Raw genomic sequence first — 17530 nt, 5'->3', positions numbered from 1 at the left:
TATCTGTGAATATAGTAAAGCCATCAAATTATACACTTTAAAGGGGTGGGATGGGGGCACCTGGGCGGCTCAGTGGGTGAAGCATCTGCCTTCAGCTCGGGTCATGATCCCAGAATCCGGGGATCGACTCCCGCATCAGGCTCCCTGCTCAGCGGGTAGTCTGCTTCTCCCACTCTCTCAAATAAATAAAATCTTAAAAAAAAAAAATAGAGGGGTGTGTTGTATGGTTTTATATCTCAATAAAGCTATTTTTAAAGAAAAAATAACATTGGTTGGGCTGTGGTCTTTTCTGTTTCTCGGGCTCTTTTCCTCCGGTCTTCACCCACTAACCAGTCCCTAGGGTGGTTTCATAGGTGTCTCCAACTTAGCAGCTCAGAGACTGGGACTTTTGCATCTAGATGCTTCTTTGTGGTGTCTAGTGAGGTGGGTCTCCTCACCTCTCCCGTGCCACGCAGCGGCCTGGCTCAAATGACCAGAGAGAGGAATTGAGAGTCATTAGGCCTGATCCATCTGCTCCAATGTGATCCAGAGTTTTCCTCACAGGACTGTCAGAGGTCCTGATCTATCGGCCCACAATGAGGGGTAGGAGCGGACGGGAGAACAGTAACATCCTTCTGTTTGGGGGACCTTCTAGAAAGATCCTGGTACATTTTACACAACTGAAACTTGTTCACATGTTTCGGTGATTTGAGTCAACTTTTCCATGTCATGTAGACGCATTTAAGATAGAAATGGCTGTCCATGAAAGGTGGTCAGAGATATCGAGAGGATGGTCTCTTTGAAGCGGGACTGCAGTGGCCAGCCTCCCCGCGGGTCTTACAAATGGTCCAGCCCCGTGAAAAATTCCTAAGTGGGCTTGTGGGACTAGGGATCACTTCCCCCCGCCTCCTACAGTCCCAACGCCATGGTCCAAGGGGCGCCCAAGTCTCCAGCCTCCACCTGAGTGGCCCTAACAGCCAACCCAGCACAGTGACAGCGAGTGACGGCTGACCACGAGGTCCCCAGCAAGCTTGTCAGCCGATGACATTCACTGACCTTGCTCTACCAGGGACTAACCCAACTCAAGGGATTGCTAATTTTGCTGTCAAGTGCTACAGCCGTCGGGGATCCCAGTCCCCTAGCCCGTGGGCTCAGCCCCGGGACTTGCTCTAAGAGCCGACAGAACGGAGCGCGGAAAGTGCTCTCCGGTGCTCTCAAGGTGGTGACCGAAGCCGACTCTGAAGTCTCAGGACTCCTCCACTTTCTGTCCCATTGCTGCTGGAATCACCAGCCCACCCGAATGCAGAAAGAGGGGTGCGAGCCCCGGCTTCCATGAGAGCCCGTGTCATCATGGGCTAACCTCAGAACCCCCCCCCCAGCCTCAAGCTCACGGACGCTCGCAGACACGTTCTGTTAAACTCATCCAATGTTTATTGAATAGTGAACCGTTGCCAATACTGCTGAAATCTGCAACTCACTCACCCAGATCCCCCTCTCGGCTGCCCTGAGAAGGAAGCCAGGAGCAGGACCACCCCAAATGCCAGAAAGTAGCCAGGGGGCTGGGGGATGCAGGGTGATGGGGAAGGGTGGGGGGAGAGGAAGGAGCAAGGCAGGCAGGGTATGGAGCTACACTCCCGGGGGCACACACACACACAGAGGCAAGGACCAGGGGCGTCAGTCTCTGCCCCCACGTGGCAGCCGCAGGGACATCAGGGAAAGACCAGGCGTCCGTGAGACATTTCAGTCCTTCCCGTCATGAAGCGTCTGCCACGAGGGGCTGGGCCAAGGTCACTGGACTGTGCAGAGAAGAGGTGGGGGAGGGGTCAGCTTGCAGCAAACGAGACCAGTGGGGACCCCATGATAAAGGGGAGAGAGACAAGCGATGGGCAAAAGGCGGTCCCAGGGAGAAACTGAGGCACAAGGACAACGGGATGCCCTGAGAGAGAAGTTGTAACCCAACAGGCAAGGTGGGCCAAGACTTAGTTCTCAGTAAAGTTGGCGGGGGGGCGGGGAGCGCTGCTGGGCCGCCACTCGCAGAGGTGACTCGCTCTCCGGACAGGCTGGCCACTGAAATGGGTTTCTGTGATGCTCGCGCCAGCCCACGCCAGCTGCGAGCCCCCGGAAGACCTCTTCACGATCACCAACCTCCCGTGCAGGCCCCGCGTGGCCTCCAGCTCCTGGGGGGAACCTCCGAGGACTGGGACTGTCCTGCCTGGGGGACACCCCTGTTCACCTGGGGCCTTGGGCTATAGTGCCGAGCCTACACAATCATCTACAACCACGTGTATCACTTTGCTGAGTTCCAAGGGTCCTTCTAGAAAATCCCTGAACCCGGGGGTGGTCTTAGGGACCCCAGAAAATGCACCCACAAAACTGCAAACAAAAGCCACTGCCCCCTCTCTTTCCCTTACATAAATCCCATTTCTGCTTATGTGGGAAGGAAGCATCCATTGATGGACCACTCCAGAAACCAAGGCAACCTCGCGCTGATGTAAGCAGCCGCCTGTCAGTTCCTGACAGCTCCGAAGCCATCGCTCGTGTGTTTATCCAAGGGGTGTGCTCTATTTGGGGCTTTAAGAATGGAAAGCCCCGCCCCCACCCTCACAGCCAGCTCAAGCCGCTTCACAATTATATAATTCTTGATTTTCTCTGTTTTAATGTGGGGATCCCTCCCTTTGTTTCAGACCTGCATGGGAGGCAAGATGCTACTTTCTGGGGATCGCGCTAACACAATCGGCAGGTTCGAGTTCCCAGCGAAGGTGACCTCGCTCTGCTCCAGTGAAAGACTAAGAAACAGAACTTGAGCTTCAAGCATTTGGAAACCAGTTTTCTGGAGCCAAGCTCCCTGGGGACAGAAATTTGGGTCCATCTTGTATACTGGGACGGAAGGGGGGGGGAACAGGCACTCAAGTAGAGAGAATGGGAGAGTGCTTCCAGGCTCTCAAGTGTCTGGAGCCAGAACCTGGTTCTGGAATGGGCGAGCATCGGGTGCCCAGTTCTAGAAAAGATGGGGTTTGGGGCTCATCTGGAACTTGCTGGCTTGGAAACAAGAAATCAGGCTCGGGAGGTACTGAAAAGCAATTCTGCAATCCAGAGAATAATATGGACACCGCCACCCGTTCTGGAATATATGGGGTTGGAAACGAGTCTTTGGTTCGGGGCACGGGAGGATTCCAGTGTGTACGAGCCGGGCCCCCCTCACCTCTGCCTTCAGGGCACATCAGCCCTGAGCCAAGGCGGCCTTGATGGCGGCCACCAGCTTCAGAAACTTGCTCTCCGTGTCCACGTAGCCATCACCTCTCTGGGGAGGGAAAGAAGCGGGAAGGGGTGAGACCCCAAGGCCCAGCCAGCCTGAGAACAAGGCGAGACGGACGGACAGACAGGTGGACGGACAGCCAGCCATACCTTCTTGGAGTGAACCAACTTCCCGGCTACCATCACTTCAAAGAAGCCGGTGGCCTGGGGAGTCCCCTCGCCGCACTGAGGAGAGAGACATGTTGCTGGGGGGGCGGTGCGGCCCACTTGGGGACACCTGCACCTTCCCAGGAAATGGGAGATTATGGCGTGAAGGATAGGGCCGGCCCGAACCGTGCTGTCACCTCAGGGCTGAGGGACACACAAGGAGAGCCATCTCTGATTCTCTCCCCCATCTCCCAGACTCACGATGTCCAGGCATCCGGGGAACTCATCTTCTAACTTCTTCTTGAGCTGAAGATACTGGGAAGGAGGTGTGGGGGTCACAACAGGGGTCAACAGGGGCCAGGCCAGCTCGCCCTCCTCCCTCATCTTCCGGGGACACCTCGGGGCTGGCCACTCTGCTTACCTTGGACTTGTAGCCTCAAGCGCCACTGGTGGGAGGGAGTCCAAGAGAGAGGGCGGGTGCAGGGAGAGGAGGGAAGGGGGCAGGTGGACACACAAAGGGAAACAGAAGGGGGCCCAGGAAGACAGGAAGAGGAATGCAGACACAAACCCAAAGAGCGAACAGAGAGAGGAGAGGACAGACACACAGAGAATTTTGGAAGGGGCACGGACAGGACAGGGGACAGGAGGAAGACACCCACACACAAGGAACGCCGACACAAAGCAGGTGGGAGGGAGGGAGGGAGGGAGGGAGAGGGAGGGAAACACAGAACCGGGTTAGGATGAAACCACAGACGCACTCTCCCCATCCACAGCCCGGGGGGAAGGTGTGGGAAAACCTTTACTCCGGGATCCCCAGGCCCTCCCAGTCCCGAGGCCGAAATCCAAACGCTTCCCCACCCCCCAACGGCAGGCTATTCCAGGACCCGGCAGGCTATTCCAGAACCCGCAGGCTATTCCAGGACCGGAGTCTGGAGCACAGGCCTCTTGGGGGCTTCAAAATGTCACTCCACCCTCTGTTTTGCAGAGGGTGCGGGGACATTTCTGACGCCCAGGCCCATCTGAGCCTTGCAAAATCAGCGGTTGGGCCGCAGGGCATTTCACGCGAGTTTCGGAGCTGACCCCACCCTCCCCTATAACGAACACGGACCTAATAGTCTCCTCCCGCAATGACTCTCTGGGAGGAGAAAGGCGCTGACCGCGCATTTACTAAGCGCCCACAGGCAGGCCTGTCTGTGCAGGTCCGCACAGTGCTGGGTGCCAGCCGGGGTACGCAGCAGTTACCAAGAGAGAAAATCCCCTGTCCACTCGGGGCTTTTTTCACGCTAACGGGGAAGCTGGAGCAAACGTGCACTCCCTCCGCGGTCACTACCGGGATCACTCTCTCCCCCTCTGCAGATGGGGAAACCCAGACCCGAAAGGAAGGAGGGTTACTAACGATGGGCACCCCCAGTCTTCATTCCTTTCAAACCCACTCTGGAACATTCTCGAAGCTTCTCGACTCTCGCCGTCCCCACCCCATGACTGTTCATGGTACTGAGGGGGGGGGAGGCCTACGCGTTGACAGAGGCTCCTCTCGCATTACAAAAGTGACCCCCACCCGCCCCGCAAACGGAGCCCCCGGAGTCGGGTGTCTTAAATGGCCACACACGTGTCTCGGTTCCACCTTCGATAACCTGAGCTGTCCTGAGTGCCACGCACTGGGGAGGTGGGTCAACGCCCTTCCTTCTCGCCGGTCCCCTCACGCCCACCTCACCCGCAAGGAACCCCTTTTCTCAGGGAGGGATCCCCGTGGGTCCAGTCCCCAGTGCCCAGCACCGCCGGGCCCAGCATGGGCTCCGGGCGGGGGTCGCGGAGGGGGCCCCCGGCCGTTATGCTTACCAATAAACGACTCGGATGGCGAGGGCCATGGCTGGGGACCGCAGCATGGGCGGGACGCGCACGGCGACCCCCCCTACGGCGTGGACGGGCGAACTCCGCGGCTCCGCGACCGCGGCACAAAGGTGGTTACTCGGCCTTCCACGGCGCGAACCAACGCGGGGGGGGCAGGGACGGCGGGGGGCGGCGGACCCCCACGGCGGGGGTTCAGGGACCCTGCGGCCCTCCACCCTGAGCCCCCACGCAGTCCCCTCCCTTCCCCTGCTGGGGTCAGGCCACGTCCCGACAGAAGCCCCGGGGGAGGCCTCCGCGCGTTCCCCCCCGTCCCCCCTCCGGGCCGGAATGGTATGGCCCCGCGGGGCGGGGATCGGAACCAGCGGATCCCCGAAGAAAACGGAATTGCAAAGGAAGGTTGTGCTTTTCCAGCGTGAGCCGGGAGGGGGCGGCTCTCCGGCCCCTTTTTCTCCCCGGGAGAGGGTGGGAGGGCCGAGTCCGAAAGCACTGGGGATGCGCAGGGGCCCGCCCGGCAAGCCCAGGTTTCAAGCGAGCGCTGCAGGGCCGCCGCTGCCTTATTCGGGCCGGGCAGCCGGACCGGGCGCCGCCTGAGCGCCGTGGCAGTTCTTCCTCTGGCGCTTCCCAGCCCTCTCCGAGGCGAGAGGTTCAGGAAAGTGCTGGAAGCTGGCAGCTAGTTAAGGGATTAATTAGGGCGTGGGCGCCTTTCTGAGCCTCAGTTTCTCAGTCTGGAAGATGGGCGTAATCGCCTTCAGGGACGATATTTACCAAGTATGTAGTGAGGACCTCCCTGCAGACAGCGATGAAAAAAAACAGACGAAATCCCTTCCCCAAAACAGACGAAATCCCTTCCCTACTGGGAGTGATTTAGCCTGCGGGCCGGAGGAGAGAAGGGGGTTGATGTGCCCGTTCAAATTGGAAAGATCTGAGTGTCTGGCACTTGGAGACGGCTCAATAAAAACCAATTCTGGGGGCGCCTGGATGGCTCGGTCGGTTAAACCTCTGCCTTCCGCGGCGTCAAGATCCCAGGGTCCTGGGGGGCGCCTGGGTGGCACCTGGGTGGCACAGCGGTTAAGCGTCTGCCTTCGGCTCAGGGCGTGATCCCGGCGTTATGGGATCGAGCCCCACATCAGGCTCCTCCGCTGGGAGCCTGCTTCTTCCTCTCCCACTCCCCCTGCTTGTGTTCCCTCTCTCGCTGGCTGTCTCTATCTCTGTCGAATGAATAAAAAAGTAAATAATCTTTAAAAAAAAAAAAAAAATCCCGGGGTCCTGGGATGGAGTCTCCCCTGGGCTCCCTGCTCGGTGGGGAGCCTGCTTTTCCCTCTCCCTCTGCCGCGCCGCCTGCTTGTGTGCTCTGCTCTCCTATCTCTCTCTCTCAAATAAATTAATAAAAATCTTAATACAATAAAAAACCAACTGTGCCCAAGATCTTCCTGCCCCACCTGTGTCTCCGCCCCTTGGTCCTTGGTCCCCACCTGCTATAACCTTGGCTCAGGGCAGATAGTAGACAAGGTTCAAGTTCCACTCCGCCTCTGTTGTGTGACTTCCGATCCCAGCGGTCTCGTAAGGATATAATGAACCTGGGATATAGAGCACCCAACACAGGGCTGGGAGCAATCAATGTCCCATAAACAGAGATCTTCCAGAGCCATCAGAACAAAAACCCAAACCCACCATCCGTCCCTGCCTGGTCCCATGCTTCCCTTCTTGCCCCATCTCTCAGTGCCTTAGCCACACGGAACCCCTGCAATCCCATCTGGGACCTCACCCGATTTCCTGCCTCTGGGCCTTGGCACATGCAGTTTCTACCCTCTCCTGTTGCCGGATTCCTGCTCAGCCTTGGGGAATCAGTCACCAGCCAGAACTCAAGACCTGACCTTAACTGCTACCTGCTAGTACTCATGACCTCTGTCCCACATTTTTCCTTAAGCTCTTCTGTTCAGCTTATCTCTTAACTCAGGCAAATGGAAAGCAAAACCGCCCCTCCAGCCGTAACCACGGCCCGGACCACCCAGACCCGTTCGAGCTTAAGCCCTGAGTCGCACCTGAGCGGGTGGACAGAGGATGGCGTGGTCTCTAGAATGACAACTACCTTTATCTCATTATAAATCTGCACCCTAGGAGGAGCACAAGCCTCATTTACATAATTCATGGTGCATGTACGGGCATGTTGCCTTACGGCGCATGCGTGACCTGCCGCCCGTCTCTACAGAAGTTGACAAGGCTTTCCTATCTAAATATTCATCCTAACGCTAAATCAAAGGAACCTATCATCCAGCCTTGCTTGGGGAGTCACTTCCAGAAGCTATTCCCCGTGATCTCCTCTTATTTGCTGCAAATAAACTTTCCCTTGTGTGCAGCTCAACCTGGTATAGTTTCTGACCCACCAAGGAGCGAGCTCACATTGGTTCAGTTACAATAGACTAAGGAAAATGTTGTGCTTCGGTGGAAAGCTATGCCTTCTCCATAGTCCATCTATATATGTTTGTCTGTCATCACAAAGTACCATAAACTGTGGCTTAAGCCACTGAGATGTAGCTCACAGCATAGATAGGTCAGAAGTTGCGAGATTTGGGGGCGCCCGGCTGGCTCAGTCCGTGGAGCATGTGACTCTTGATCTCGGGGTCATGAGTTTGAGCCCAATGCTGGCCGTAGAGATTACTTAAAAATAAAATCTTAAAAAAAAAAAAGAAGAAGAAGAAGTTGGAGATCAAGGTGTCAGTAAATTTGGTTCCGTCCGAGGATGGGGAGAAAAAATTCATGCTTTTCTCCTAGTTCTGCTGTTTTGCAAGCTATCCTGGTATTCCTTTGTAAAAGCATCACCTGGGTCTCTGCTTTCTTCTTCACATAGCATTGTGTGTGTGTGTGTGTGTGTGTGTGTGTGTGTGTGTGTGTGTGTGTCGACATTTCCCCATTTTATAAGGACATAAACCATGTTGGATTTGGGGCACACCCTACTCCAGTAGGACCTCACCTTAACTACTTATATCTTCAATAAACCTATTTCCAAATAAGATCCCATTCTAAGGTCCTGGGGGTTAGGACCTCCACATACATGAATTTGGGGCAGGATGCAATTCACCCTGTGACAAAACCTTCTGAGTCGTGGGCTCTGTTTTCTAATCCGGATACGTGCAGCAATGCTGAGTAATTCTCCGCAGACGAGCGTGTGAATTCTGTCTGCAGAGGGACAACTCTCTCTCCCTTAGTGGAGTTGTTGTAACGAAACACCACAGACCGGGTGCCTTATAAACAACAACCCTTTATGGGGGGGGGGGGGGACACACAAATATTCAGGCCATAGCATCTCCCCAGATGTCCTGCCTCCAATATTCCCGATCTGTAAATGTGTCTGTTCTTTGCTCCTCTTCTGAATGGGGGGGGGAGGGGAGTCCAGTCTCCAACACGTGCACGTTTACATCTGTGTGCGTCCTGATTTTCCCATTTTTTCCCAGAACCGATCTTGTAACAAGACTGTCCTCCAGGAAGGTCTCCTGAGCCCCGCGGGCTGGGTCAGGGGTCCCCTCGGGGCTCCCCCGTCTCTGCTGCTGCCGCCGCTCTTGTTCTCAGAGGTCTGGTGACCTCACTGGCTTTCCCAGCACACCCAGCAAGTGGCCGGCGCAGCACAGAAGCTCTGAGTGTTTTGTTGGCCGGTCTCTGGGCTGAGACCTTGCCAGGAGCTTCAGAGAAAAGGAACACCCCCCCCTTCTTCTGCCCTGAGAACAAAGGGGTCTCTGTTGTCCCGAAGTGGGGGAAGCTAGAAGAATTAGTCATGATTTTGGGGCTGGGACTCTCTCTCTCTCTCTCACACACACACGCACACACACACATAAACACACACACACGTGCGCACAGAGACTGATGGTAACACACAAGGACTCACCCCCCGACCTGGGTACACAGCCAGACAAACCACCAGCCAGCCAGAAACACAATAACAGCAGCCTACACCTCTTGTCTACCACTCAAGGACCCCGAAGCACAGTGGACCCCTGTAGACCGCAGCTGAGCCCATGTCACAACCACGTACCTGCAAAAGAACCAGACACGTGGGCAGCACCTCCAGCTGCGGGAGGTGGGACACACAACCACACTCCAGACACATGTTAGTGCAACACGACGCAGATCCAGCCAGCGGCACGACAGCTCACCCCAAGATCCAGCTCACCGGGGGGCCCATGATCACAGACGAAGCAGATCCCGCAGGAGGTGGCCACAGGTGCCGACACGCAACACTGTCTGATCCTTGATGCCTTTGGCCTGGCCCTCCGCACCCCCAGCAACACACGGCCCCACCTGCCCCCAGAACAGAAACGCGGGTGTACCAAGTAAGGGCATTGTGAGTGCTGGGAAGGAAAAGAAAGCCAGGAAGGGTGGTAGGCAGGGCTGGGGCGGCGAATTTTGTAAACAGAGCGAGGAAGGCAGCTATGTCATTCATAAGGGCGGCCAGCCAGCCCTGAAAGAGGCTCGAACTGTGACGATCCCATTTTACAGATGGGCAGACTAAAGGCACTCACCTGAGGTCAGGTGACCTCGGCTGTGGGGCCACTGAGCCTATACTCTGAGCCGGCTTCCTGTGGGCAAGATGAGAAAGGTGAGGCCCGGCTGGGCGGGGCCAGGGGGTGTTGTCAGGGACCCCAAAAGCTCCAAGGGGTGAAGGAGGCCTGACCTTCTAAAGGTCCAGGACACCCAGCCTCTGCCTTATCCGGGCTCCAGGGAAGATGCTGCTCTGAGGCTTTGTGTCCACTGTGTCCCTGGAGCGTGACAAGCCAACCCCTTCCCGTTCTTCAATGTCTTCCACACCTGGGTGCAGGCGAGGCCAGTGGCCAGGCCACCTCCGTCTGTCTGTCTGTCTGTCGTTCTGCATGGGGTCAAGGCCTCCCTGGGGCTGTGGCTCCCCCACATACCCCCCTCCCCCCATCCAGGGAGGACCACTGAGCCCCGAGCGGACTGAGCCCCAGATGGGGAGGCCCCCTGTCTCTGCCCATTCTTGGGACCTGCATGAGCCGAGGCTCACTGTTTACTTGGGTTGTCGATCCTAGATGGTTAATGTGTAAGAGATCTTTCTATATTCCAGCTACAAGTCCTTTGCTGGAGATAACGTTTTGCAAACACTTTCCCAGTCTGTGGCGTGCCTTCCCAGTCTTTTAAAGAGCAAAGGATTTTAATTTTCATGAAGTCCTATTCATTTTTGCTTTAATTATACTTTGGCCTTTTTTTTTTTTTTAAAGATTTTATTTATTTGACAGAGATAGAGACAGCCAGCGAGAGAGGGAACACAAGCAGGGGGAGTGGGAGAGGAAGAAGCAGGCTCACAGCGGAAGAGCCTGATGTGGGGCTCGAACCCAGATCGCCAGGATCACTCCCTGAGCTGAAGGCAGACGCCTAACAGCTGTGCCACCCAGGCGCCCCTACTTTGGCCTTTTTTGTTGTCATATGGAAGGCATCCCTGTTAAGCCTAAGGCCACTAAGCTTTCCTCCTATGTTTGCTCCCGGAATTGTTTGTGGTTTTTGCTCTTCTTTCAGATCTCGTGTTTTCTTTCCCTCACCTGGCTTCCTTTTTTTTTTTAAGATTTTATTTATTTGTCAGAGAGAGAGAGAGCTCGCGAGCACAAGCAGGGGGAGCAGCAGGCAGAAGGAGAAGCAGGCTCCCTCTCCCTGCTGAGCAGGGAGCCCAGTGCAGGACTCGATCCCTGGACCCTGGGATCATGACCAGAGCTGAAGGCAGACGCTCAACCAACTGAGCCACCCAGGCGTCCCTCGCTCACCGGGCTTTTTATCTTGTCCAAATCAATCACCACCACCAGGCCTCTGAGTGGCATCAGGGGGAGGCGAGAAACCGCCCTGCTAACCTTCCCCGCTTGTGAGCTTGGCCCTTGCCCTGCATCTGGGAAATTGGCTGATCAACATTTCCTTCCACTGATATAAAACTTCCCTAAATGATAAAGGGGCTCACCGTGCCTCGGCCCTTTGTACAAAACAATATGGTGCGTGCTGACGCCTGCTGGCCTTCTAGAAGTCCGGAATCGGGGTACAGGCTAGGCCGATGGTGCCTATGTACCAGTCCTCCCCCAAAGCCTTGTATGTCCGGAGTCTCCAGTGGGCTTCCGTGGGCAAAAGCATTGCACGCAGGTGGCCTCATGCTCTGTGGGACTCCTCGTGGGAGGGAGCCAGCACGTGGATCTCTCCAGACCGCACCTGTCTTTCCCATTATGATCCGCCGTGTGTCCTTACCATGTCACTATAGTAAGTCAACTATATACTGACTCCTATGGGGTCTTCTAGTGAATCTCAGAACGTGGGAGGGGGGTTTGGGGCCCCCAACCGCACGGGCCTCCTGGCCGGACACTGATGGAGAGGAAAGAAAGTGGAAGAGAAAGTAAGACACAAAGTCACCCACATTATTTGATTGTGTTGGGGCTTGAGGGGCCTGACCGGTCACTCTATGAAATAAAAATTCGATTGCTCTAGGTAGGGAGAAAAGGGGCAGTTTGCACAGATTTGGGGTCTAATGCCAATTCCAAATGCATATTTCCAGCCCCTGAATTCCGGATTTTTACATCCAGCTGCTGACTTGGTACCTACAATCGGGCGTCTAACGGGCACCTCGAACCGGAGCTCCGGATTCCCCCACCCCCACCGCTGGGCCCTTCCTTCCCATCTCGGAGCGGCCGCTCCAGACCAGGCACAAACCTTGGCTTTCTCCTTTTCCTGGTACATCAGCCGCCTATGGTGGATTTAGTTTCCAAGTGTATCCCGATGCACCCACCCCTCCCCCACCTCCACCTGCCAGCCCCCCTCCTGCTGGGGCACACTGGGGTCCTCTTGCCCCATCCTCCTCCTCTGTCCCCTGCAGCCTGTCCCCCTCACGGCCGCCAGGGGGCGCCAGGCCCACACCGGGCCCCTCAGGTCCCTTTTCTGCTCTGAACCCTCCCTGGCTCCCCACAAGGGCCCACACGTTCTGACCCCCCTCCCTCATCTCCGGACTTACCCCCTCTTCACAGTTTTTTGTTTGTTTTTTTCTTTTTAAAAAATATTTTATTTATTTGAGAGAGAGCAAGAACGGGGTGGGGGGAGGCTAAGGGGGAGGGGCAGAGGGAGAGGGAGAAGCAGATTCCCTGCTGAGCAGGGAGCGGACCCCAGGACCCCAAGATCATGACCTGAGACGAAGGCAGCCGCTTAACCGACTGAGCCACCCAGGCGCCCCTTTTCTTTCTTTCTTTTCTTTCTTTCTTTCTTTCTTTCTTTCTTTCTTTCTTTCTTTCTTTCTTTGAACAGGGATAATTCACATAACAAAATTAATCATTTTAGAGTGTACAATTCAGCAGCATTTAATACATTCACGGAGCTTCTTCCTAATTTTTAAAATAATCCTTAAGTCTGGGGCGCCTGGGTGGCTCAGTCAGTTGAGCATCCGACTCTTGGTTTCAGCTCAGGTCATGATCTCGGGGTCAGGAAATCAAGCCCCACAGCAGGCTCCACGCTCAGCAGGGAGTATGCTTGGGATTCTCTCTCTCCCTCTGCCCCTCCCCCCACTGGCATGAGCTCCCTCTTTCTCTCTCTCTCATAAATAAATAAATCTTTTAAAAAATGAAAAAATAGGGGCACCTGGGTGGCACAGCGGTTAAGCGTCTGCCTTCGGCTCAGGGCGTGATCCCGGCATTATGGGATCGAGCCCCACATCAGGCTCCTCTGCTATAAGCCTGCTTCTTCCTCTCCCACTCCCCCTGCTTGTGTTCCCTCTCTCACTGGCTGTCTCTATCTCTGTCGAATAAGTAAATAAAATCTTTAAAAAATAAAAAAATAAATTAAAAAAAATGAAAAAATAAAAAATAAAATGATCCTAGGTCATCATTTCTTCTAGGAAATGATGGCGATAGGGGATGGGAGGTGTGTGCGTGCCTTTTAATTGTAGTAAAATACACATAATCTAGAATTTACCATGCAGAGCGGTGCACCTCTAGCTCCAAGACATTTCATCACCCCAAAGGGAATCCTGAAGCCATCAAGAGATTAGACTCCGTTCCCCCCGCCCCCCAGCCCCTGGCTACCACCCGTCTTCTTCCACCTCATAAAGCTTCCTGTTCCGCACGTTTTGGGTAAGTGGCTCCTACAGCATGGGACCTTTTGTGTCTGACTTAGCGCCACGTTTTCGAGGTTCATCTGCGACAGAGCACGGAGCCAGCTCAGAGATTTTGCACGTACGGTTCCCTCCGCCTGAACACTTTTCCTTCAGACAGCCACAGGGCTCGCTCGTCACTTCCTTCTGATCTTGGCTCAAATGTCACTTCTTCCCTGACACTATTTAAAATTGCAACCCCTCCCTGGCCTTCTCCCCTTTTCCTCCTGGTGCTTACACCCTGGGCATACTACATAGCTTACAATTTTTTTTTTTTAGATTGATTTATTTGAGAGAGAGGGAGGGGCAGAGGGAGAGAGAGAATCTCAAGCAGACTCCCCACTGAGTGCTGAGCCCAATGACAGAGGACTCGATGTCAGAATCCTGCGATCATGACCTGAGCCGAAACCAAGAGTCAGACTCTCATCTCACTGAGCCATCCAGCTGCCCCTATGTTACGATTTTTGGACGCTGTCAGCTGCCTCCCCCCTAGAATGTGCGCTCCGTGGTTCTCTGCTGCGTCCTCCTCCCTGGTCTGTGCCCAGCAGGGAAAGCAGCGAGCGGCATCCAGTGGGCAGTCAGAAAATACTTGTCAGATAAATGCATCTTTATGGAAGTCTTTTTAGGGTTGCCTGGGTGGCTCAGTCGGTTGGGCAGCTGCCTTCAGCTCAGGTCATGATCCCAGCGCCCCGGGGTCGAGCCCCACATCAGGCTCCTTGCTCAGCGGAGAGGCTGCTTCTCCCTCTGCCTCTTCCCTCTGCTCTTGCTCTCTCTCTCTCTCTCAAATAAATAAATTCTTTTTTTTAAGTCTTTTTAGTAAGCTTATATCAACAGCTACAACTGTGAACATAGCACATTTTCACAAAACCCATCTTGAAAACAACATACCATTTATATCACAAACATTCAAAACAATCACATTTATGTAAAAACTCTATGTAGAACAGGAGAGCAAACTAAGGCATTTGTTAGCATCCGGACGGTCTTTATCTTCCTCTCCCTGCGATAATTCTTATCTCTTTCTAGGCAAGTACCAGGCGCTCAGAATTCAGGCGAGTCTTGGTGTGTCTGTGTGTTTTGGTGTGTGTGTGTGTGTGTGTGTGTGTGTGTGTGTGCATTTCCTTGCAGACTTTGGCTGATAAGAAGCAGATTTGCATCCTTAAAGGGGAAAGGCATATTTCAGATTTTCAAGGTTTTAAAGTCGGGCTCATAGGGTCTTCTTCCGCTGGGGTCAGATTTGTCCAAAGTCGCGCGGAGTTCCCGTCAGGCCTCTTCCATTCGCATGGGGCGCTCGTGCCACCAACACAGGTGCAAGCAGTGGGAGCCAGGTGCGCCCTCTTCTGGTGAGTAGGGTACCCGAGGCAGCCGCGGCAAGTATTTAGGTGTGGGTCCCACCAAGGACTATGTGAGCCTGTCCGTGCGGGAGCCTACGAGCATCCAGTGATGCTGGTGACATAGGTATTTACTCAAATGTCACCCCCTTAGGGAGGCCTTCCCTGACCACCTTTTTCTTTTCTTTTTTTTTAATGATTTTATTTATTTGACAGAGAGAGAGAGCACAAGCAGGGGAAGCCAGAGAGGGGGAAGCAGGCTCCCCGCTGAACAGGTAGCCCAATGTGGGGCTCGATCCCAGGACCCTGAGATCATGACCTGAGCTAAAGGCAGACGCTTAACCGACTGAGCCACCCAGGCACCCCATCCCTTTTTTCTCTTAAACATAGTGAAATGCACCCTTTTTAAATGTACTTCTTTCTCACACAGTGAAGTGCGCAAATCTTTTTTTTTCTTTTTAAATAAGTTTTCGCCCAACGTGGGGCTCGAACTCACCACCCCGAGATCAAGAGTCACATGCTCTACCCATGGACCCAGCCAGGTGCCCCAAGAGTGCAAATCTTAAGCATACAGTCTGGTGAATTTTTCACACACATAACACCGTTGAAACAGCTTCCGGATCAAGATATAGATCATTTCCATTTTCTGAGAAGTTCTCTCATGTATGTTCCTTGTCAGTCCCCGCCCCCCCCCCCCCCGGAGCTTCAGGTAAATGGAATCGGACAGCATGTGCTCTTTATATCCGCAGGCAAGGATCACCGGAGGCGCACGGATGATGCACCAATGGGTGGATAAGAGGCCGGGTGGGTGGATCGAGAGATGGAGAGATCCACTGATGGATGAAGTGGGGGAACGGAAGCCCGCCCGCCCCTCGGGGTTCTGGGTAAGGTCTCAGCCCGGCCATGGGGGAAGGCATAGGGCAGGGAAACGGGGTGGGATAGTCAGGGGAGGCTTGACACGCCTTGCCCACGGCAAAGTGACAAGGACCTGTAGAGCTGTCTCTGAGCTTCTGGCCTCACCCCCAGCGTGACCGACACACGGAGCCCCTCTGGGCGGACCAACAGAGACTTCTCGAATCGGCTCCTGCCCACTCGGAAAGCAGCAGCTTCCTCCCACCCGGGTCTAGCTTTTATCCCGCTTGTTGCAGTGTGGTCCTTTGAGGGGTCCCAAGTAGGGGTGACGGGGGAGTTAGGGTCGCCCGGGATCCTCTCTGGAGGGCTGATTCCGGGCGCAGGTTCTAGGCGCCCCCTGGCGGCCACTGTCTCCCCCGCATCCCACTCGCTGCGCCTTGAACTTGGGAGACGCTGCATTTGGACGGTCCCTACCAGCCCCTCAGAGAGAGGAGGACGTTAGCGTTCACGCAGGACCACGGGCGCTCCTGGCACGGTCTCCAGGGGCGTCCCCCCTTCTCGGATCCCCGAGGCAGTTCTCAGCAATCGGGCCCCCCTCCCTCTTGGGGGTACTTCCAGCCTTGCCTGGTGGCGGTGGTGGCAGGCGATAGACCACCCTGGCCTCTACTGAGTCTCCTTTGCTGGTCCCCACCCCCCAACTTCCTCTCCTCTTTCCCTCTCTCTGCCCTCTCTCTTCTCTTCTCCCCGGTTCATCTACACTCAATTCCTAGAACTCACTGCCACTGCCTCAAATGCCACTCATACCCACAAGCCGACCAGCCCCCTGCTCTCCAACCTGAGTCCAGCCACTTCCGCTGCCTCACCATTTACTAGAAAGGAGGTTCGGGCTTAACGGGGCCCAAATCCCATTTCTCTGCAACCCCCCCCCCCAAACCCAGTGTCCCTCCAGGTGTCCCGACTCCATTGGCCTTTTATCTCCCGTCTCCTCCATTCGCTCATCCCATTCTCATTCACTCTCTGTCTCCCTCTCCATCTCCCCACCAGCCAGGGAGCTGTCAGAGCTTTACTTTCTGGAATGTGCGTTCCCCAAACCATCGGCGCCCCATCTCAATGCAGGGCACCTCCAACCATCCAGACGTCCTGCCTGGAATATGCTTGGTGTTATCCTTGATCTCCCTCCATCCTTCGCACCAACACCAGCCCCTCTCACCATCTGTGCATTCCATCTTCAAAACCTATCAAGATTCTGGCAACTTCTACTTCCAATGATCCCATACCTGTCAGGTAGCAGCATCTCCCACCTGGACTACTGTGGTTGCTTTCCCACTGGGTCCCCTGCTTCATCTCTGGCCCCCTACAATCTGTTCCCCACCCACAATCAGGGGGACTCTCTCCTCACGTGGTCCCTATGGCCCAGCACGATCTGGTCCCGGGGTGCATCAGGGGCCCCACCTTGCACACTCTCTCCTCGGTTCACTGGGTTGCAGGCCGCTGGGTCTGCCCTGCCCTTTGTGAAGTTCCCAACCCCAGGGCCTTTGCACTGGCTGTTCTGACCACCTGGAAAGTTTTCCCTGTAATATCCACATGGCTGCCCCCCCCCCTTTATCCCAGTCTCTGCTCAAATGTCAGCTACCAGGAGAAGACAGTATTTCGGCTTAGTACTTAGGTGGCTGAATGGGGCTGGGGACAAACGGAAGGGTTTTTTCAAAGGGACAGCGGACAGGACTTGGGTTGGAATCTCAAATCTAGGCAAGTCTGAGAAGTCACTCCCTTTCTCTGTGCTTCAGATTCCTCGGCTGTAAAAAAAAAGGGGGGGGTGTCACAATATCCAGACACAAGGACTTGGGACAGAAACAACTTTGTATGGATGAAACAAGTATTACTTTTTTAATGGCATTATTGCCATTAAAGGAAAGGGAGGAATCCATGATGTTGCCAGGTTTCTAGCCTGGGGGGCTCATGGGAGGGTCGTTCCAGAGTCTGGGTCATGGGACTTTCG

At 54.9% G+C, this 17530-nt stretch overlaps 1 protein-coding gene across 1 annotated transcript; it reads right to left on the bottom strand.

The window, feature by feature from the left end:
• Positions 1-1387: 1387 nt before the first annotated feature.
• SELENOW (selenoprotein W) lies at positions 1388-5356 on the bottom strand. The gene is made up of 6 exons (XM_026481944.4): positions 5221-5356; positions 3803-3827; positions 3643-3696; positions 3385-3459; positions 3182-3280; positions 1388-1775 (listed from the first exon to the last, which is right to left on the bottom strand). The coding sequence occupies exons 1-5, from the start codon at positions 5265-5267 to the stop codon at positions 3200-3202; spliced, it is 282 nt and encodes a 93-aa protein (XP_026337729.1). The 5' UTR covers positions 5268-5356; the 3' UTR covers positions 1388-1775; positions 3182-3199.
• Between the last annotated feature and the right edge of the window lie 12174 nt (positions 5357-17530).

Source organism: Ursus arctos, unplaced genomic scaffold (assembly GCF_023065955.2).
Source record: "Ursus arctos isolate Adak ecotype North America unplaced genomic scaffold, UrsArc2.0 scaffold_19, whole genome shotgun sequence".
NCBI lineage: Eukaryota > Metazoa > Chordata > Mammalia > Carnivora > Ursidae > Ursus > Ursus arctos.
The sequence above is the reverse complement of the archived record's forward strand: the minus strand, read 5'-3'. Positions and strand labels throughout refer to the sequence as shown.